General features: G+C 30.6%; 1 protein-coding gene across 2 annotated transcripts in view; it reads right to left on the bottom strand.

Annotated features, from left to right (window-relative positions):
- Nucleotides 1-23,864, bottom strand: part of NLG-4 (neuroligin 4) — a 269,767-nt gene that overhangs the window by 5,375 nt on the left and 240,528 nt on the right. The window contains exons 11-13 of one of the 2 annotated variants that reach the window (XM_087415318.1): nt 4,839-5,172; nt 3,600-3,863; nt 2,661-2,820 (exon numbers count right to left, since the gene is read on the bottom strand). In XM_087415318.1, the coding sequence (XP_087271444.1) occupies nt 2,661-2,820; nt 3,600-3,863; nt 4,839-5,172 (758 nt within the window). The remainder of the gene's footprint in view (nt 1-2,660; nt 2,821-3,599; nt 3,864-4,838; nt 5,173-23,864) is intronic. The other variant, XM_087415319.1, reaches the window with a different exon arrangement.

Here is a 23,864-nt window from a genome sequence, read left to right as displayed (position 1 = left end):
TTACTTACTCTTAAAATGCTTCGATCTACATAAAAAATATATAAATAGTTAGAACAAATCTTTTTTTACATCCTTGTAAGAATTTTAATTTTTTTCACCGTGTAATTTATTTGTATACAAGCAAAAAGCTGATGAAAGCATGCCTATTTTTTTTAAAGAAATACATGCGAAAAACTTAGCAACGCTGTTGACTTCCGACGTTAGATTAGATTGCGGCTAATTTCATCCTATGACATATGTGTAATTGAATATATATTTCTTGCTTATAACTTATTGTTACGTTTTTAATTTAAGAAAGCTATAGCAAAAAATACAATAATATATTTATAATAAATATATTTGAAAATATATACTAAAATATATGAAAAAAACGATACTAATATATAAATGTACATGTATTAATATATAAATAACGCCATCCACTAAATTTATTCAATATATATATATAACTAGCAATACGTAATCCTCTTCGTAAATTAATAAATTGATTTATAAAAAGATATTTATTTTTTTTTATTCAGTAATATTTATTTTATTTAATATAACTCTAATCTTATATTAAGTATTAAAATTTTTATTTAACATTATAATAAAAAAATATGCAGATTTTTTTTTTAAAGATATTGATACAATAATATAAATATTAATAATGTTAATTTAATATATTTATAACGTTTAAAATATTAAAACGTAACTTTTATTATATAACTCTTATCACATAATTCGAGATATTAAAAGTAAAGCATTCTTTTAGTATAAAATAATTATCAATTAGTTATGAATTAATTATGAATTAGTTATGAATTTGCCTTTATAACGAAGCATCTTCGTATAAAATAACTGTAAAATATACGGAAATAATATTTTAACCTCAATTAATTGTCAATTATTAACTGTCAATTACTAGTGCGCAAGAAGTTTCGAGTAGAAATGCCAACTTCATTTTCAGAATGCAACGTTGTCAAATTATCGATAATCATTGAACATAAAACATCAAATTACCCGCATTTTCTAATAATAAAATATTGATATTATGATTTATAATTCAAAATTAGCAATCAATGTTATCTTTTAATAAATCATAAATTAGCCTTTCTTATTATTAAAAGATTGTTATATATTGGGTTAATATTATCAATGAAGAACAATAGTATACTCTCCTCACCACCATGTAAGTGATCGATCATACATCCTTAACTATTGCAAAAATTTCAAAATAATAGAGAACTTTTTTTTTCAGTTTAGTCCATTCTGCCCTGTATGCGAAAGATTTATCATTATTTTTCCAAACACCCTGTATATATAAAGTTACAGTATAAACATATTTTTTAAGCGTTAAAAAAATTAAATTTTTAATTTATATCACACAATTCCGAATTATTTATAATTATTATTAGTTATTTATTTTCAGATAAAAAATTTCTTTACACTTTTAGAATGCAACATATTTTGTAATGTTATTAAAGAAGTTTCTTAAGTTAGATATAATATATGCAGGACAGCAGCGGCGTCTTGTATTTTATGATCACAATTTCGATTATACGTTATTATATCTTACTCTCTCAGAGACTAAGACTTAAGTTCGAAAAGTTTGACAGACTTCGCAATATACTTTATTAGAGAAAATATTATGTATATTCTTAGAAGATATTAATCTTGTGTTATGTACGTAAGTACCTGTAGTGTTTTATATTTTTTCAGGTATTTTCTTTATGTAAATACTTTATTATTACAAATTTGAATAAAATAATAATAAATTGAATTAATTGCACTATTTACTATTGTGTGTTCAAAAGAATTTTACATATATATATATATATATATATATATATATATATATAAAATACATGGCAGTAATAATTATTACAATAATTTAATTTATATATGAGTAACTGAAATTGCATTCTCTGACTAATCTATGTTTTGGAGAATAATTTACTAATTTTTTTATTTAATTTATTATTATTTTTATGAAACTTGTTTTGCCAATTTTTCCTCTGTTTAATATTTGATTTTCATTTAAATTTGACATAAACATAAAAAAAGAGAAAAAATATGTATTTTTTAATAAAATAACTAAATGTGGTGTTTTTTAATGGTATGTAAATTTTTTATTAGTAAAGTAATAAAAACGTTTTAAAATCATAAAAATTCGGTTTAATTTAATAACTTATTCTAAAATTTAATTGTTTTTGCATTAATACTTTAATTCTAAAATTAGCTAAATCTTTTTACCTGCTGTAAAAGCAATCAAGTGCGTTGTATTTTAATATAAATTCTGTTTAATTTAATAACTTATAAGATATAATAACGTATAATTGAAATTTTTAATATATGAAAATTATATTTTTCGTGTATTGTTAATTAAAACAATAAAATTTTCTTAATTTTTTAAAAGAAATCTTATTAATAATTTGAAAAATTATACAAACTTCTCAAATAGCACAACAGCGCTTGCTATAAAGGACTAAAAAAGCGCTTACGTAAATTTTTAGCGCTTTTTAATGCCTTTGGGCGCTGTGTGCTGCTTGAATTTTTCGCTTTCCCCAAAAAACATTTTATTATACTATTTTACTATTTTACTATTTTATATTATTTCGTATACATTTTGTATGAATATTTTTTAATTGCAACATACGAATAAATTAAAAGTTGCTTACTTGAGTTTGCGTATTTATGTCTTGAATGACTGAAGTTCGAGGAAGAGTGGCATGTTGCTGTTGGTGCTGTTTTTGGTAATGATGTTGATGAGGCAGTGTATGAGTTCCTTGGCCTTGAAAAGGAACGCTAGAATCGTTAGGAGGACCTTTCATTACATTCCTGTAATAATAAAAATAAATAAAAAAAAAGATAAACATAATTAAAGCTCAACATATTTATTATTGCAATCTAACAAAAGTTATAAAAATTGTTATATTAATAAAACAGACTTTTTTCTTTTCAGTAAATTTTTTTTTCTTTTCAGTAAATTTGTCACAAAATATTAAATATATAAATAAGTTTCTATGGTTTTTTTAAAAATATATTTATTAATAAAATAAATGGTACAAAGATTTCAATCAAAGTATTATCCTTTCGAATCACTTTTTACCATTTTTCAAACAATATATCATGGCGAAGGAATACTTCGCAGCGGTATTTATCGTTCACGTTATCGTTCGAAATTACCACAGTGTAGTCTTTTAAACCAATTTTAATACGTTTTTTCTAACACAATATTGTTTTCATAAGTCTCGTAAATTATTCTGATTGCTTCAGCAACGGTTTTACCACGATGAAAGTAGTGTGAAACATATAATGGCGAGTATGCACTTTTTCAGCGTTCATTTTCAATCAAACTAAAAATGTAGTTAATCGTGTAACTGCAAATTGTTATATAACTTTTAAAACGCAGGTGAACTTTATCAATGAAAAAGCTGAGCGCAGAAATTGAAATACACTGTTAGCACTATTTAAAGTTGAGAACTTTATCGGGAACTTATTCGTACCTAATAATACATTTATATTGTTTTATGATTTGATAATTTCAGTAATAAAAATAATAATCAACAAATTAAATAGCAAATAAGTAATAAGAAATTAAAGTAACATTCCAATACCTTCTTAACATTTCATTTTCGACATCTACGATCACTTGGCCACCACCTGCGTAATGAGAATGCGGAGGTGGTGGCTGCTTCAGTTCGGTGAAACCACGAGGACCACATTGTTGATTCAACATTTGTTGCTGTTGAAGACTCTTCACTTCCAGCCGCGTTTTATCTCTCTGATAATAAACGCCAGCAAATATCAGGACATTTAAGATCAGCAGGCTGCAGCCGATCGCGATTGTCACGCTCAAAGCTGTTGAATATGCCGCATAACTGCATATATAAGAAATTTCTTAATTAATACATCAATGCTAAAAGAAAGTATGTTCATTCAATGTATGTTGTTTCTCGCGAAGAAGACTTTAAAAAAAATTAAAAGGCTTTAGTGTTTTAAACAATAATTTTGTCATATAAATAAACGATAATTTACTCCAATAGTAGAAATTAGAATTTCATTAAGGTAAAGTTCGCAAATTCTATTTCCAAAGCTATTATGGTAGCGTAGGAGTTTTCTAACGAAAGCACAGTTGCCTGGCACAGTTGTAGGCAACGTCGAGAATACCCATACGATGCAATTTTCATGATTCTAAAATATTCCTGCGAAACTGTGGCTACGAAATGACGTTTCGTCTCTTGCCATTTTCTCATGGGCAAAGTTTTACTGGTCGAACGTATATAGCGACATGTTGGGAACTGCCGATAGATTCGAAACAAGTTAAAGAGCAGAGTGCGCTTCAGCTTACGCTGTTAACGGCACTCAGTTTTGCTGAATTTTTTAAGCATGTAACAGAGGAATAAGGGCTGAGAATTCTGTCAACGGCAACAGTATATTCTGGATTTACAATCGCATGGTACAGTGTTGTTAGAATTGTTTTTGCTAATCCATTTGTATTCCGATAGAGACGCTTCCGTGTCATAGCTGTTTACGAAAATATAATTAGGGTTACGAAAAAAATTTGCTTTTCATTTCAATTAATATTTATTTCACTTTTTGACACGATTTGTTTCATATGCTTTGTAAATGTGCATTATTTCAATAAATAATTTGTATTGGCTCATAAGATTTGCTCAGGTGACATAATTCAGTCAACATCGAAATACAACATAGCATAGATGTTATGTTATTTTTAGTTGGTACCGATTGGCATTTATTGTAAAAGTATTGATCTCGAATACATGAAGATAGACTTATAGCTAAAAGTATTCTGGAAAGGTAATTTTTATGTTATTATAAATTTGGATAATTACCCAGCAGCATCTAAGCTAGCTAAAGTGTCGGTGCTGGCATTATGGACGTTTTGAAGATTGGTGCCCGGAATAAGGCTGACGCATGTCGTAATGCTATAATCCGTCGTGGTTGGTGGATCCGTGCTAAGGTTCTTCCTCTTGATTTCTTCGCTGATCCTGCTGAGAGGATCCGGTCTCACGAAGCCGTCGTATAGACTGGGGTCGCTGTGGCCCCGGAACAAGTTGTGCCTGGAATCGACATCCTCCATTCCAGCACGATGAAGTTCTGGGACGAGGCGTAGCCAGACCGACAGCTGATGCGCTCTATAATGATTCTTCATTTTCGGTTTCATTCCTGCAATCACAAATATCCAATATGACACATGTATACGGAGTGAATTAAAATTTTAATTTAGTTTTCCTGACAACAGTTCTCATTACAAAGACAGAAATATTATGTAATAATTTCACATATTGTCGTAACTTAATTAAAATGCATTAAAAATGTAGAGAGAAAATACAAAAATAAATAATAAATATTTTTATGATATATTCTCGAGAATATACGTTTTAATATGAATGCAGCTTATAAATTAAATAAATTAAATAATATTATTACAAAAGTATAAATATAAATTAAATAATAGTACAAATATATAATCTATTAAGTTTTATACACATTAAAATGTAGTTATGTTAGTGTAAATATATATGCGTTGTGGAATATAAAGAACCATAATGCTAATGAGAGAAATGGTATATTAGTGATAAACTGCATATCGCATTCCAAGTAATCCTGTGCAGTCTCCAGTTTTGCGCGATAATCTATTTCCGATAGCTTGGATGCAGCTGTGTGTGCAGCTCTAGGCTCACGGTTGATCTTGTTACGATGCGATAGGATAGGCAACTAGCTTGATGTTGCCAAATTCTGTTTTATAGCTGCATATCGGAAAGAGGCTCTTTCTTCAAAAATTTAACAAGACGATTTTATCGATTGTTCTTAAAATATAGATTTTCAAAACCTTGAATGTTAAAAAGACTTCTAGACATACACACACACACACACATATATATAATATATATAAAACTCTTACATTAAAGTTTGATTTCAGCAAGATTTACTCTTGCATTTGCAAATAGCCAAAGGAATATCCTTAGCTTACTGGGTCGACATCTCATATACAGTTTATTTGCTTATGCGTCTATTTCGCTGATTTTAGCTAACGCTTGTTTTGCCATACCATCGCTGTTTCACCGTAAGAGACGCAAAACTCTTTGGAGCGCGCCGAATCGCAGGAGTCCTCAAAGGAGTCCGTTTTGATTTACGCTTCGCGGCAACTCGTTTAATATTCGTGGATGCTTTGAAAAGGATACGATCTCGCTACTTGCGCAGTACCATGTGACTTGTTCGATTACAGAACGAAAATATAGATAACATTCTCCCGATAAATGGAAACACAGAATTTCCTCGATCACTTTCCTACATTTTATATCGAATATATGAACAAAGTATAGACTTTATTCGATACAACGACTGATTTAGAAGGAATTGTAGATATGGTTTTAGATATCTGATGTTTAGTGATAGTACGTGCATGGTGCGTCTGTACCGAATTGCAATCCTGAGACAGAAATCCTGCATACAGATTTCATCCCGGAATCCGATTAGTATTATAGTTAGTTAGCTTGCAAGAGAAGATATACATCACATACGGGATCTACACGAATATAGTTATTACTCGCTTGCGAAATATCAGTTAATGTAAAACGACTTGTTAGCAAATCTTCTGAAACGCTTTAAATTTCGCAAACGAACTAACTTTTTCTATTGAGGTCATAATACGTAATGCTCGAAAAAGAAACAAAATATTGTAGCAAGTATTTTATTAACAAACTAAAAATTAGCATTATATGCTTTATGTCCAAATTGTTGTATAAATTTGTTCAGAAATAAAAGAAAACATTATTTTATTTATGTTAACGTTACTGTATAATATCGATAAAAAAATACGATATCGACTTTAAATGTATAAAAGATTTGAATACATAATAGACATTTTCATTACAATATTAAAAGAAAATAATACACAACAAAGCTCTGAATTTTATTTTATAAATATTTAAGATAGTACTAAAATTTTAAATGATACTAGATAAAATATGTCAGCATATCAATTTCCTTTAAGTTTTTTTTGGAAACTCTTGTTTAGAATTTTAGAATTTATTATTTAACGTTTAGAATTTTAATAATTTTTTTTTTTTAACACAAGCAATAAGAGGAGTAAGTTGACACAAAAAATAAGAGAAGAAAAGTTAATTCTTTTGGACAATGTAGATATTGATTAGCATTTTATAGGTATCTTTCTAATTATATTCGATATTAAATCATTAAAAAGATTGTAACATAAGTCTGCTGAAAAAGAATATAGTTTTTAATCAGAAATGAATTCGTAACGAAGAATCGCACAAATCATCAATTGATATCAAACTAATCACTACCAGTAATTCGTGTTCCTTTTATCCCTTCCTTCCTTCCGAAATTGGCAAACATAGATCCGTGATTTCAGCGGGAGAAACATTGATTATACATGCACACATTATGATTTAATGTCCACGAATAATGGCTATCGCTCACATCCATCCAGATAATCATTTGTGCAGTGTTTGAGTTAGGTACATGTTACACATATTAAAATATTAGCCTTCACTTTATTTCTTTCCCTCAAAGCTTTTATGATTATTAAAAATCATATGAATGATATAAAAATTGCTATAAAAATTTACATTTATGAAAAAATGAATCCAAAAATATGTAGACACAATTCATTAAAATATATTTCTTAATATATTTTAATATATTTTAATATAGAAATAAAATTGATTGATTATTCTCTTATAAAAGGATTAAAAAATAGTATTTTCGTTAAAAATAATTTCTTATTTATTTAATATTTCTTATTAGAATATTTATTAGAATTTTTTATTTTTTCTCTAATTTGTTACAATTTTTATTGATATTAATAATAATAGAAATTAAATTAATTTTTTTAATGCAAACAGCTTAAGGTTTCTTTGTAATCTCTCGGATAAACTTTCATGAATTTTTTTCATGACAGCATCTGTCGATATTGGCAAAGTATTTTTCAATAAAGGCTTTTTGTCACATAAATATGTCACATTATATTTAGCTCAATCACGAACGTTGACTTATGTGCAGACTTATCCAAACTTTAATTTGTATTATATTAACATATAAAAAAAATATTTATATATTTCTTTTTAACTTAAAATTATAATTTAAGCTTGATATAGAATTTTTTATTATCTTATTATATGTCTCATCTTATTACCAATTTAAAATTTCAACTCTTTAAACATTCAATTATTCTCTCCTCTTCAAGGTCTTAAAAATTTTCTAAATTGACGATTCTCATATCATAATTTTTAAGATTTCAGTAGTTTAAAGTTTGACGTCCTTATTTCTTTAAATACTGCAATTGCAGGGGTTTAACCCAGTAGAGCTAAGAAAATTGTTGAAAGTGTATTTGTAAAAATAACGTAAATCGTAATGCACATCACGTTCCTAGGAGCTATCCTGACCAGGATATCTGTCCTCCAGTGACCCGATTCGCGTGATCGAGGTACAGTAGGAGCTTTGAGAATCGATGCAACTGACGTCACTACGAGTTTATTTCAATTTTCAATCTAATAAGAAATTCTTTCGCGACTATTTTTCAACCCGCCTCGTCTCCGGCGGACCCCCTACGCGAGGTAGATTTGTCTCTCGATCTTTTTCAGCGACCTCCTACGTCCTCCGCTATCTCTCATGGCACCAGCGTCACCCCTTCCGCTATATTTCCCTCATGGAGCTTCCCTATCGCTCACCTCCCTCTTCTTCCTCTCTTCTTCAACCTCGTCCTTCGTTCTCATCGTATCGTCGAAGATTCCTCGTACTTTTTACACGACTTATCTCCCACTATCTTCGCCCACGTAGTGACACTCTCTCCTATACTATCGTTCTCATTTGTTCCACAAAATTGTCTGAGAAAATGATGATATCTTTGCCAGATGCATAACCGGTGCCCTCGAGCGATGATTATTTTACGATCGACATCTGAGCGTTTCGTCGTCTACTTTATTATATGCTAGATGGATGGACGAATGAATAAAGTTATCGAGTCGACCACGGAGAAGTTTTTCCTGGGAAAAAAATTGGCGGATTCTCACCCTGATCGTAATATTTTATTGAAAGAATTTTTCTGTTGTCTCTAATTCATAAAGTTGGAGAAACTTCATTCACGCTTGACATTTCGAAGTATATTGTTGGAACTTACGAATGAGGTAGAATATAGAATAAGAGAGGTGCTTGATGATACATCTAGAATACCAATTAAATAAAAATGTATTTATTTAAAAATCGACATTTTACATATTTTAAAAATACTACTTGCGATATTCTTTGATAGTATCTTCAAATGATCTATTTTGAGGTATTTTAAATTGGAATGCTTTGTAAAGAACAAATGAAGTAGAATGTAAAGATACGTAGTAAGAGAGACTTGTGATATATCTAGGATACCAATTAAATAAAAATGCATTTATTTTAAATTTAACATTTTACATATTTTAAAAATGTAAATTGCGATATGTTTTAATGACTTTAAAGCGTGGAACCAAATCTACTATTGAATGCAATAATAAGAGCTTCAGCCTTTCAAGCTCGTTGTCTTTAATCTTTAAAATGTTTCAATTCGCTCCCCCTCTCCCCCGCCTCTCTCTCTTTCTCTGAAATTCTAAAAGAATACTTTATGTTTTATAAAAATTTGAAACTTGGTCTTTCTCCAGATTCGCGTACGCAGATTTAATAAAAATTGGTTTTTACTTTTATCACTTTATTTTCGCAATTAACCGATTAGAACAAACTTTCATTCTTGTAAAATAACCATCGGAAAATCAGGAAATTATTTTCATCGAGCGCAAATACTCGGCACAGAAAATCCGAATATCTGTCGAAATCGGGAACGATCGAAAATAAAGGAAAGAGAATAGGAGGATTATCGGTCGCCAACTTCTCGTTAATTTCTTCTTTTTGACGATGTTTACTTCTTCCTAATTCATTAAACGGTCCGTTAGCGTTATAACGTATTTTCCTATCTTCTCATTCTCGCCCCTTTTCCTTCTATATCATTCTCTAACTTTCTTCGACCACATTCATCCTGACTGTTCCTCCGATCCTCGTTGGCAAAACTTCGCGACGGGCACGTTCGCATCCTTGTAATCGGAGGCTACCACCAAATTCGATACACCGATCACGCTTCTGTCGTCGACAAGGAATCCCATTTCCTGCACATGCGAGCCCCATCTTCCAAGAAAATCTTTCCTATATCCTGCCGACGCTTCCTATTGCAAGAAGATATCCTCGTCAGTTAACGAACGTTGGATGTATCAACTTCAGATTTCGACTACAATATTTCCTATTGTTTATGATGTTATTAAGTAAAAGAAAAACTGTTAAATTGTTATCGGTATTTATTTTCATAATATAACTTTTTTTCTCTATTTTCTTACATAAGATTAAGTTTAAAAAATGTTTGGAAATCAATAATATATTACATTAACATATTTAAAAGTTAGTTAATTTGCTAAAGCAGTTCCATAAGTTCCTTGCAGTCTAAAGATAAAATGTCTTTGAATTCTAAAAATATATGTATGATTACAGGTTTAATTATACTTCATATGGCTTTTATATTATTGCGATATATGCTATGTACTTGCAATGTACAGAGAGATGAGCAACGTGTTGCAGTCTTAATCATTTCTCATTATTAAATATCGAAACGCGGCTTCATCGTTAAGTTTTCTCCATGCAAGTATATTTTCCGCTTCCACAGCACGAAATGCGAAATTTGTCGGTGACTTCAGAAGTCGACGGAGACCATTAGCTCGAAGACGACGAGCGTCGCGTAAACATGTTATTCAAATTCCGTCTTCATATCCGTTTTCAGACTATGTCAGTGCCCTTGACGAAGGGTTACTACGTGAGACGTCGAGGTCGAAGAGTAAGCTGCGAGAACAGCGCGAGAAGCTGTGAGAACGCAAATTGGAATGACGAAGGGTGTTGAAGGGTCGACGCAGTGGATTCTGCACGATGTCGCTACTAATTGCTATTCAATTAGTCGGGATTACACCTCGAATCCTTAGATCCTTCTGCATTCACCCGGATGTACCTGCCAATCTACAGATTCGCCAAAGAATGCTATTTTTTAATCACATCCGACTATAAAGCAATCATTTTTATGAATTATAACCGGGAAATGCTATTAATTATGTAGACGGTATATAGAAGATAATAAAAACTAATAACATTGAAATTATATCTAATCAATAGTTTCTCATGTGTGTTGTAATAATTTTTCAATTAATTTTAATTCAATTATTGAAATCTATAACATAAAAAATATTATATTTTACAGGTTACATTAATTAAAATAAAAATTCAACATGGATTGCGATAGAAAGATTTAGCTGAACTTGTTTCTTCTCTCTGCATTTGGTAGAAAAAGTTATCTAGATAAATTATTTAACAACTTACTGTATATTATTAATCGTCTTCTCCAATGTATACAAACAACTGATTGTTCACTCATATCTCAATATTTATATCAATTACTAGCACGAAATTTTATTCTCCTTCTCGATGAAATGTAATTTTTACATCGCGAATAATTAGATTAAATTAGAGCACGTTGAGTTATAACACGAGATGAAATCTTGTGCGTTATTACTTTGGAGAAAATTCGTTAATTAACAGACTGTAACTAAAACGATCGTCCGTATTTTTTTATTGGTGATATACACGCTTCGTGTGGCATTCCAATTCCGGGGCGAGGTATACACGATGCCGAATATCGGTGGGGTACGTGCGCGCGCGTGCGCCGCGAATGCGCAAGTGTGTGTGTGTGTGTGTACGTGTGATCGATTTGCGAATTCGCACGCGCGTTTTTGCACGACCGAGCGGAATGACCGTTTTTACGTTTGAAGCGGCCTTTCGCGAGATGCACTAGCAATTATCCTAAATGCAGCCTCCCGTTTACCCGAATGCAGAGCGCGACGACAGCGACAGAGTAGGGGGAGGATCGGTGTTAATTACTTTATCTGTTTACAGGTCCCGTCGAAAGCCAATCTCGATGAAAACGACTAGTTTGCGCCTCTTTTTGGAGCGGAATGCCCTACAATGTGTGCGCTGTCTACGCTAAAAGTCGTAGACGCGCTGCGATTGAAGGTAAAGGAATGGCGAGTAACGCCTTTCAATTCTGTTAGAATTCGAAAGATATTCCTTTACTGTGTGTGTAACAAACGAAATTTATATTAATTTTAAATAATGTTTTCTCTCAATAAGATTTAACTTTACTTGATGTTTAAAAATGTAAGTTCTTTTAATATTTCATCAAACACATGTAAACTTCATTAAACCTAATCTATGTTAAGCTTTTTTTAACTTTTTAGTCCTATTAAATGGATTAAATGCATCCATGCAATATTGTATGATATACTTCGTTGAATTTTATAACATTTATAGCATTTGATGACGCTTTTGAATTTCGAATTTCTAGTTTGTGCTCGTTCAATCGGATACGGTGAATTCCGCGGAATTTCCGCTGGATGATTGCACGAGGAAGCGAATGAAAGAATTTCGACATGATGGTGGATTATGACTGATTTTATATTCGCAGTAACTGATAAAACTGTATTTATATCCTCTTCTGGGAATTTTTCAAAATTTTATTCATCAATATTAATTATTTAATTTATAATAATCAAACGAGTCATTTTTTTCACAAAAATATATTAGTCTTTAGGATTGATTTCCTTTCATTATCTTAAGAATATTAATTTTTCTTACTCGAATCTCACTCTTTTACCGCAACGATCCTTCGTTTTTCTCTTTTCTCTATTTTTTGTTTGCTATTTTAATTATTAGTTTTTTTCGCATGTATTGTTTTGAAGTCTGGATCACAAAAATAGTCAATTTTTTATAGAACGTACTTTAATTTTCCACCAGTACTCTTTTGTAGATACTTATTATATGTCATTTTCGAGGCATTTCTTTTGCCGCGATGAATTTTCCTATATACGCTGATCTTGAGAAAGGCAAAGCCGTCCTTCGTTCTTTCTTATCTAAACACGATACGCATTACTCGTATCTGAAACGTATTTCATGTCTTAAGACTTAATATCGAGTATAGGTACATATACAGTCTCACGTGATTACACGGAAAAAAATTATTTTGCTGAAAGATTTAAAACTTTGCTGGATAGAAATCCAAAAATAATTTTGTTGTATTAAAATAATTATGTTGTGAAAACAAAAAACGATAAGCAATTCAAGAAATTTTGATATATTCTAGTCAGTTAAAAATCAGTTTTAGTTCCCAATAAAATTATTTTGATAATCCAACAAATTATTTTCAGATCTGTATGCAAAATTTTAAATCTTTCAGCAAAGTAATTCAGCAAAATATAAATATCGTTTCTTAAAATCATTTTAATGCTTTAATAAAAATTCATCACCGAAATCTACTATTTCTTATTACTCGAGTTAACAATCTTGTAAACAAGTAGATCAAAGTGTGCAAGACTCTTTTGGCACCAGCAACGGTTGTAATTCGTCGTTATAATGTTTACTGTAAGGGGAACGCATTAGGTCATGGAAAGACCTACGAGCACGCAGTTAACTGCTAAGAAAGGCAAGTTTCCAATTACGAAAGTACGGAGCCAAGTTTATCTAAAGAACCAGAAATTAGTGTTCCCAAGGCACAACAGGAGAGTCCGATTCACGTTTTTGCAAATTAAAGGCGAGCGTGCTGAGAGCTTTACTTGGAAATTTTATTTACATTACATTGTAATCTAATTAGCAAAATTGCAGTTACATATTATATCTTTTCAATATGCTTGATTTTGTACTACTATATGATTCATAAATATTTTTTATATTCATAATCAGACAGTTAACTACTTATAAACTTTGTATTTTCGGAATTATTTATTGCATTTGGAATTATGTAGAAAATATCTTACGATGTAGAATGTTTCCAAAAATTAAAAGACTTATTGATGGCAATAAAAGAAGTTTAGGCGTCTCATGTTCAGTGTTAAAGCATAATAAATGTGTTGTATGCTTTAATATGCTTATATTTAATGACAATTGCAAAATGTCAATGTCTAGATACTTGAAGTATCCAAATATTTTAGAGTTTATAAGAGTAGGAGTTACAAAAATTCAGATATTTTGGAATAATATTTACGGAGACAAAAAAAAATGTTATTTAAGATCAACGTGTCAAATGTCACACAATTTAAACATGAAAAAGTCTTTTTGCAAGAATTTATATCAGAATTTTTATCGAAATAAATAGATTAGTTGTTTTGTTTATCAGAAGAGAACAGAAAGCGAGTAGATAAAAAATGCTACAAGAAAAGAGGGAAAAAGAAACATAGATAGCGATAACGAACGGGTTTAGAGGTACAAAGAGAATTCGATTTACTATGCGGTAGAAGACTAAAAGGGCCACTTTTGCGGATTCAACGTCGATTCGACGGGCGCCATATACGGCTCTGTAGTTTCGCGACTCGGTTAATGGTGAATCCAACAATAATTCCAACGAAAGCTGCACCAGCACCAAGCGTACAATTTACAATCATTACTGGCGATATATCCGACAAAATACTGTCGTTATTTCGAATTCGGAGAACTTATTCGCTATATGTACTATCTGTACATGTATTTGGAAAATTACATATGGAAAATTATTTCATATGGAAAATGTAGAAAATACTTTATGTAATTAAACATTCTAAATATCTCGAGATATTTATAGATTATAATAAGAGAACTTTACACATCTCATTTTCAGTGATACAAAAATAGATAAAGTATAAAAGTTCTGAAAAAAAATCGTTAACAATAAGGATTGAAAGAATAGGAATTATTTTTCTTAATCCTTTGATTGATCACACTAACTCAATTTAAAAGTATAATGAAATACAAATATATATCTAAATGAAGTTTAAAAGAGATACTTTGATACAGACAGATATGTAATTATTGAAATAAAATTTATTTGACTTACACAATAAGATTTATGAATAGATAGAATACAGATCAATATTGTAATTAATCGTGATTTGTTAACAGAAGGAATTATTTTATATTTCTTATTTTGAACGATTTAAAAAATTACGAACGTTATGATCATCTAATTGCTTTTAATTGAGCTAATTGCAATTAATTTCTGTTGATAGAAAATGCAAGCGTCTGAATAGAAGATAAAATCTATCTAAACAGACAGTTCTTTCATTAAATGCATCCATTTTAAAGGATCAGTGCTTTCAAATAAATTGCGCGATTTTGAATGTGCGTAAATTCTTGTATCGATTGTATCTCATGTTTGATACTAACCGTATACAACAATGGGTCAAAGGGATGAAATTAGATTATTTCGATCCCGTCCTTCTCACATTCACGCATAATTTACGCATGCGTAGTATCGCACGCGTTGCATGTATTTGTACGTGCGTTTGCACGCATATATACAATACATATATATACATATAATACGGAACCATGAATAGGATAGCATGACAAAGAGGTTGTATTGGATTAATACAACGATATCTAATCACTAATGTCACTAAGACACAATGTTGCTAAGATATATCAAAGTGTAATTAATAGTTTAAACAAAAATTTATAATAATAGGTTAATATAGACGCACTGTATGAATAAATCAAATAAGAAAGGAAAGAGTCAAAACTAGATCTTTACACCCAATAATATTTTGTAACACATTTTATAAACTATGTTCCGCTTGCTATCGGATTTAAAACTTGTCATAAATATTAAATTAAAGTAGATGTAATAATATTACAATTAAATTGATCGTAAATAATACTATTAACATCTTAAAATCCGATAAAGAAGTTATTGAAAAAAAAAATGTTATTTTTAACTTTTATATGTGTCCAAATACAAATCAATCCATTTTTGTAGTTTCAAACTAAACAATCCAACAACATCCATATTAATATAATGCATTTAATAAATAAATTAAATAATAAATTAAATTTAATACATTTTCTCAATTTAAATTGATGACGAATTAAGATTATTAAGCAGAAGCAATGGTGAGAATTGTAGAAATAATTAAAAATAACAAGCAATTTGACATTACGAATTTAACAGTAAACGTTTTAAATCTGACGGATTTTATGAAACTTTATGTAAAATTATCTACTTAGTGATTGAGGGTGTTTGCAATATGTAAGATGTGGAAGGTAAGGAAGATTTGAGGGCTTTGCGCCTACAGATTCTTGGATTTAATACAGGAAGAATTTAAATATTTGTTGATAAAAGATTTCTCACGGAAGAGACATTCTTGGAGGAAATTTAAAATGACTTCTGAGAGGAGCTTTATGCATGCCGGCTTGTATAGTACAAGGATGTTATGAGCGAAAACCACCGCTTAACCTGGACCGTTTTTTACAATACTCATGAATTTTTCAACGATTAGCCCGGCGAAGGAGGCATCCTGGCATTTAATTCGGTCGCCTTTATTAAATTCGAAAGACGAGAATGGAATGTCCGAACTTACTTCGTTAATTAAAGAAGAAGACTACCGCGCGTGAAGAGTCTGGAAGGGGCGGGAATATTGCGCAACATCTGAAATACGATTTTACGGTAGGAAAAATACGGCCGCGCGAGAGTAGAAACTGTCGAATGGTGTCGAGACCGACAGGCGGCTGGCATAAAGTCTTTTTAATATCTTCCCGTGTCATCCTTTCGCTGCCAACTTCGCAACTTATGAACTTGGGCGACATGCACGTTCTTAAAAGCAGGACGCAAAACGCGTGGAAGTTTTTAGCGTCGGTGAACTTATGATGGAAAAATGTGGAAATTTCGTAGACTTGAAAATCTACAGAATCGATCATCCTTGGCAATAATTCATGGACTTAAAAGAAAAGGGGTGTAAAAATCAAATATCCATTTCAAACGGCAAAACATTCGATGTTAATGATTTGGATTTTCCGAGGGTAGATTTTTATTTTGTCCGAGGGTAGACATTTAAAGAAAACAACTTTAAAATTAATAAATGACGTAATAAATAATAGAAAGAATGATATAAATCCGTAAAAATACACGTTGAAGACGAGATAGAAGATAGGAGGGAAGAAAAATGGAGGGACATAGCGGGAAAAACATATCTCGGCGGATGTGGAGGAAAATGGCGGGAGACATGTGTCGGCGTTTACGCCGCAACTTATCTGGTGCTACGAACTCTTCTTTTTACCCTCAACGTAGTCGCAGCTCGATGCCGGTATCTCGAATGCAAGGAGATCCTGCAGGATCATGCGCAAGTGGGAACGCCTTTGGAGAGCTAAGAAATATTCCTGGGAGGGCAAATCGTTCGATGCGATGAAAAATTGACTTTCAAGGCGTTCTATAATCTAACCTCCCTCCTTTTTCTTTCTCTGTCGTTCTCTCTTCCTATACCTTACATATCATGCTTCCCACATCTCTTATCTTGTTTTATTTTCTCTTTTTGTCTCGAGAATCTCCTTGTTCTCTAGCTTGTTTCCTGTCGTTCCTTTTATTTTATCGTTGTTGAACTTCGTCATTTAACCTTGTTGTTTATTCTTGGTTATTTTGTTGATTACCTCATGTTTCTCTTTTCCTCTCTCTCTCTTTCTCTCTTTTCCTTGTTATCTTTTAATCTTTTCATTATACTATTTTCTCCTTACTTTCTCGATTTTTACAACTTTAGTCTTTTCTTGTTTAATTTCCTTTCTTGGATCTAGATTTTTTTTTTTTTGGAGTAAACAAAATAGAATAGATGCTAAGACATCACAGATTGTAATCTGAACGATGTAAGCATGTCCTGATATAACACGAGAAGAATGAAGGAGTGAAAAGTATCTAGATGAACATAAAGAGAAGGATCTCTATGAACAAACCGGTGGGATGTTTGACGCGTGGAAAAAAGGAAGATCACAAGCATGGACAGGAAATTCAAGAAAAATGATGCTGAAAATATGGAGCAATTTAGAGACGCATACTCTGCTTCTCCCGATATGCTTTCATCGTCGCGAAAACGTGTCGCCCTGTTCGAATCGATCAAAGCTGCTGCCACAATCTCTTTGTATTCTAGAATATATAGAATGTCCTATCTATCTCAGTTAGTCACAATGATATTGTTTTATGCATTGTTTGTTCAGCTTTGAATAAAAACCAATTCAAATTAAAATTGTTTGATTTAGAGATATATACGTATAAAATAAAAAACAAATGCTACTTAATTTAAGTCATTAATGGTAACTTAATTAGAATTACACTTGAATAGTTTTAAAGGTATTTCTACGTATAAAAAAATACAAGTTTTTTATATGCGAAGTAATAAATAAATATAAAATTAATGGCCAAAGAAACGCAGCATAAATAAAGGTATTGCATTAAGGTAATCTAATCTATTTTCAGAGTTGAATAAATTAATGTTTTTTTGAAACTAAATTAAGTGGAAGTTAATGACTTATAAAATTAATAAAATTAAGTATAAAATTAATAAAGAATTAACTTAATAAAAGTTAAATTAAAATTGAATTAACTTAATTTTAAAAAAAAGTTAATTTTGGAAAAAAAAATTATTTTTGAGATCAGAATGTCCTAATTTTTCTTAAAATGAAATTACTTTAAATAATATCTACAAATATAGATTATTAGGTAAATTTAATTTATATTCACATGTAAGTTACTTATATATAATAAAAGTAACCATAAGGCGTTTTTGTCAAAATCTTGTGAGAGAGGAAGATATATGTTTTTGCATTATTTCTCTTTCTTTAATCTTTATCTAACTTTTTTCTAACTTCAGAAACGATTTCTCATGCATGTTTACGACTACATCGACTAGATATTTGTTACAGAAAATATACGTAAAACTTTAGAAAAAGAGTGGATGTGCAGTACTGTTCTATAACAATTCTTCATCTACGACTCATTTCATATTTATATTGCTGAAATATAATGTTTATGTCAGTTTATGACATAAACATGTAAAATTAGTGTGATTCAAATATAAGGGAATTGATAAAATCTAGCGAGTCAATAAAAATTGACTACCGTATGATATGATTCTTATTATAGAGTCTCTCATTATAAAGTCATTGAATTTTTTCTAAATTAATTTTCTAATGTTTAAGACTTGTAAAAAAAAAATATTAGTATTAAGAGAGATAGACAAATTTTTAATTGAAAAAAAGTTAATAAATTAAAGTTAAATATTAATGCATTAAAATTAACCATGTTAAATTAAAAGTTATTAAGTTTTTAATTTTTTTTTTAGCTTTTAACATTTTAACTAGCTACTTAATCCTGAATATTCTAATGATAATCATAAATAATCGACAATCATCAACACACAATAATTGACAATCGTAAAAAATTGACGAATAGCGAATCGTAAAAGAGATCGGAAACATTTCATTCACAGTTCAAATTATAAATTAAAAATTAAGAAACAATAAATATAACAATAAAATAATAGAAGATATAAGAGATGCATTATAACATAATCAATAAATATTGTGCACATGATTTAATTTTCATATAAGAATAATATGATCTTTTGATAATCCTTATTTATTCTTATATGAAACTTAATTTATGTCCGATATTTATAGATTATGCTTTAACACGTTTCTTATCATATTCTTTTATTATTATATTTGCGCTTATCTAATTTTTAATTTATGATCTGAAGAAGATTCTGTGAGTAGATATATACGAAATGTTTTCAATTTTTTTACGATTTATTATTTGACGATTTTTTTATGAATAAATTATCTCTCGTACTTTTTTCATTATTGATTTTATATTTATTTATATTCCTACGTATTTCAATAGCTTCTGTAAAACATATATTCTGTAAAAATTTAAAATCAGAGCGAAACAGAATATACTGCAAAGTTAATGAAGTGCACAATAACCGTGCATAAAATACCGTGTCAATACCCGTTCGTACTGTGACAAATTTACAATCTGTCCCGATTTCCTAACGTTTCTGCCATGTGTCTTTGTCGAGGTCAGAGTGATCCTTCCAAGAGAAGCGATCGTGAAACGACATCTTGCATTTTCAATTGATCTCCTATTGTCGGACACCCGTTGGTCTCAATCGATTGTCCTCGGGTTCCATGTGTAAGATGGGACTTACAGCTCGTCGACTTTCGTATTTTCTGTAGCTTAAAAACCAGCCTAGGGTCAAGTACATTCAAGATTTGCGACGATAGTCAACGTGAAATTTTTCAGCATGATTTATATTCCTACGTATTTCAATAGCTTCTGTAAAACATATTCTGTAAAAATTTAAAATTACGACAAATAGAAAAAATTTATACGTGCGTGTGAATATGTGTATGCCTCAAATTTGCATTATCAGGATCTGTGTGAACTGAAACTGCAAAGACCAAGGACCAAGGAATGGAAAGATCCATCTAACTGATTTAGCACATCTCACTTTTTCGATCTTTTTCAAATCACAAATGTTTTTTTCCTGTGTTTACTTTTTTGATTAGATTTTTTATCCGATGTATACTGAATTTATGAAGATTAATCCTTAAAAGCATATATTTTTCCTTACGTAGAATTCAGTTGAATTTTGTTACTCGGGGGTTTCGGGATCGCTGATTACGAATCTGACCTCAGATTTTCGAAATTCAAAATGGCGGGTCCAAGATGGTGGACTAAAAAGCAAAAAATTAGTAATAAAAGCAGCGAACATAAAGTAACCCCCATCTGCAGTACATATACTGTGCAGATTATTTGCCTTTTGAGTGTTCACTATATTAGATCCGAATTTTTTAATTTTAACTTCAGATTCGTAATGAGCAACCCAAAAAATCTACTTAACCTCATTTTACAGCCCCAAAACTAATTTTTCAATTTTTAGTCCGTCATATTGGATCCGCCATTTTAAATTTTAAAATCTGAGGCCAGATTCGTAATCAGTGACCTCGAAAACCTCCGAGTACTCAATTTTGTCCTAATCAAGTAACTTTTTGCTTTCAATATAAATTTTTTCTAAAAAATACACTATTTTTTACATTTTGTTTGTTAATATAAACAATGAAACAAAAAAATTAACGGATAACATACATTTCTCTGCACTTACGAACATCTTATCGAAGTAAAACCGCAAAAATTTGCAACAAAATTAAATTTTAATTACGAGAAATGCAAAAAATGAATTCCAAAGAGATGGGAACCACCATGCTTGAAAGGGTTAACTAAACATTATCCAAATATATTGACAGATTAAGAAAATATAAAACAAAACTTAAATTTTATATTTTCTCAATTTTCTATTTTTTTTAATACAAATTTATTTTACAATTACATTTGTTTTATGCTAGCGTTTGTTCGTACTGACTAATTAGAAGTTATAACAGATCGTATCACGAACAAATCATTCTCAGATTTCGTAAAAGTCATGCAGATTGCAATGATAAACCAACAATGTGCGTGGTAATAACTCTGGACTGAGTTACATAGCTCGTTAATATAGCACGTCAACTCCTTGCAACGTCCGCAAACTTTCGTCACATTTCAAGCACAGTACTTTTTACGATGCTTCTCACGTAATACTATATTTTTTAATGCGCTTATCATTTATCATAGGTGTATCATTTCACGCTAGATGCGAGCCTTCAAAAATAGTGACTCCTCAGCATTTTCTTTCTTCTCTTGTTGAATTTTTTTTGTTTTAATTATTGTAGCATTTTATTCGTCATGAAAATTTAAAATTATTTCCCCTTAAACTTACATTTTACACTTATTTTAAGAATTTGTTATTTTCTTAGTTTGTTACCTATTTAAATTAGATTTAATTTAGTCCTTAAATGATTGTGAGGTTTTATGCAACCTTTGTAATCATTATTTTATAATTAAATTGATTTTATTAACCAGTTACATATTTTATAATTAAATAATTTCTAGTTAAATTAAATTAAATTAAATTAAGTACATTTTTAAGCAATGAAATATTAATATTGGAATTTTATCTTCAATATTATAATTTAGTCGAGACATTTTCCGCTTAAGTGCTTTATTCGCATATTATTTTCTACCAATTTCATCACATCAGCAAAATATTAATTAAACGAGGAATTATTGAAAACAAGACGTATTCATTAAATGACATTTAATTTAGAAAACCGTCAGCATATTTTTCGAAACATTTTTTAATTCAACAAAATCAGCAAGTGTTTCCTTATTTGATACTTTTCGTTAAAACACGAAGGATGTAATGTAATCATAAATGTAAATTTTGAGACTGAGATAGCGATATCCACATATTTGAAACTATTAATACACATTACACGACATACTAAATAATAGCACTTTACTTCAAATAGTGACTAATCATGTAGTGACTAACCATGGAATGCGGATAGGAGAGTTAACGGACGGACAATATTCCGACAACGTTATTCGCGTTAATCAGGCCGCCGGCGATCGGGAGCTTATTAAAGAGATTTCCCGAAATCTCGCGGCAGGTGGTAACAAATTATCTCGGTAATACTTTAATGCCCAGTGCGGGAACTTGGAGCGAGTTGGAGTTCCCGCGGGTACCGTTCGCAAAGCCTGCAGCTTCTGCATTATGCGCCGTCTCTGTGCTTAACTATCGCAATATCGACGGACACGTCGCGCGAGTAACTTACGGCTATTCGTACCACCTCGATCGGCGCCAACTTTGTCTCCGTTGGAAAAGGCAATATTAATACCGGATGTAATCTCCGGTATGCATTCAGAGGACCTCAAACATACTCGGTCATTACCGCGGACTTCCGGCATTTTCGATCACGTCGCATACAAGAGTGTCCTAGAAAAAACTGAATCGATATTTCTGCTGGCTCTCTCTCGTCTCTTCTTTTCTAATCTTATAAGATTTATATTTCTCTTTAGGTGGTACAACATTCATATTTGCGATTTTTCTTATTCTACTTTTTCTCACATTTATGAATACTAAGAGATCTCACTTAATTTACATACAGACGTTTATTATTTTTTAGAATTAATTGTTTGTGATTATATTTAAATATAATGCATCTATTATATCTAACAAATGTTAAAACATTTATAACATTTAATATACAAATAAATGTTAAAACATATTTGTCAACGTAAATATGTTTATCTCTCTTTGCAATTTTTCGTGATTTTTTTACTGGACCAATTATATTACACGAGATTTTGCAATTTTGTTACAGTTTAGTGTTGCCACATGCAGATGTAGGTGTCATTCGGTTTATCGGAAATGCGGTCGGTAGCGCCAATAAAATTTTGTTGAAAGTTATTTCGTACTCTTCTACAAATTTCATCACGACTAAATTATCAAGAACAACGCGCTGACAATTTCGCGATGACAATTCGAAGTTTTGCACCCGTTCATACGATTAGCGACAGCCATTGTCTCAGGCGCTCTCGAAAATTCACGACGCCACTAATTTCGCGAAAACGGTATTCATTAACCTGTCAATGGCAGCGTGCGCGTTGTCCTTTCGATCAATCGTTATTGAAGACATGGATGGCTGTGTCAACAAGGCTAATTCGGTGGTAAATAAAAGTGGGAAACGAACTCGAGAGAGCGGAGATCCCCATGTTAACTTCCGATTTCTTAAACAGATCATTATCTTTATATTACGTCGAAAATAAAGAACACCACGTAAACATAGTGGTTCGAAAAATAGAATTATTATGTCAAGACTTTCTTTAAACGGGCAATTAACGACAGTTAACTGTAAAATAAAATTCGTTTTTAATTACATATGTACAATGTTATAAAATTCAAACGTTCGACTTACTAAGTCTTCCTTATAATAAATAATAATTTTTATATAACCCCTTACAAAGTCAATTTACTTAACAGTTATTGATTGGCAGACATCTTGGTATGGACTCCAAGACGTCTGACAATCAATAGCTGTTTTATTATACA

The sequence above is a fragment of the Acromyrmex echinatior genome, chromosome 17 (genome assembly GCF_024713525.1).
Source record: "Acromyrmex echinatior isolate Ae372 chromosome 17, ASM2471352v2, whole genome shotgun sequence".
Classification (NCBI taxonomy): Eukaryota; Metazoa; Arthropoda; class Insecta; order Hymenoptera; family Formicidae; genus Acromyrmex; species Acromyrmex echinatior.
This window is presented reverse-complemented; position numbering and strand designations above follow the sequence as displayed.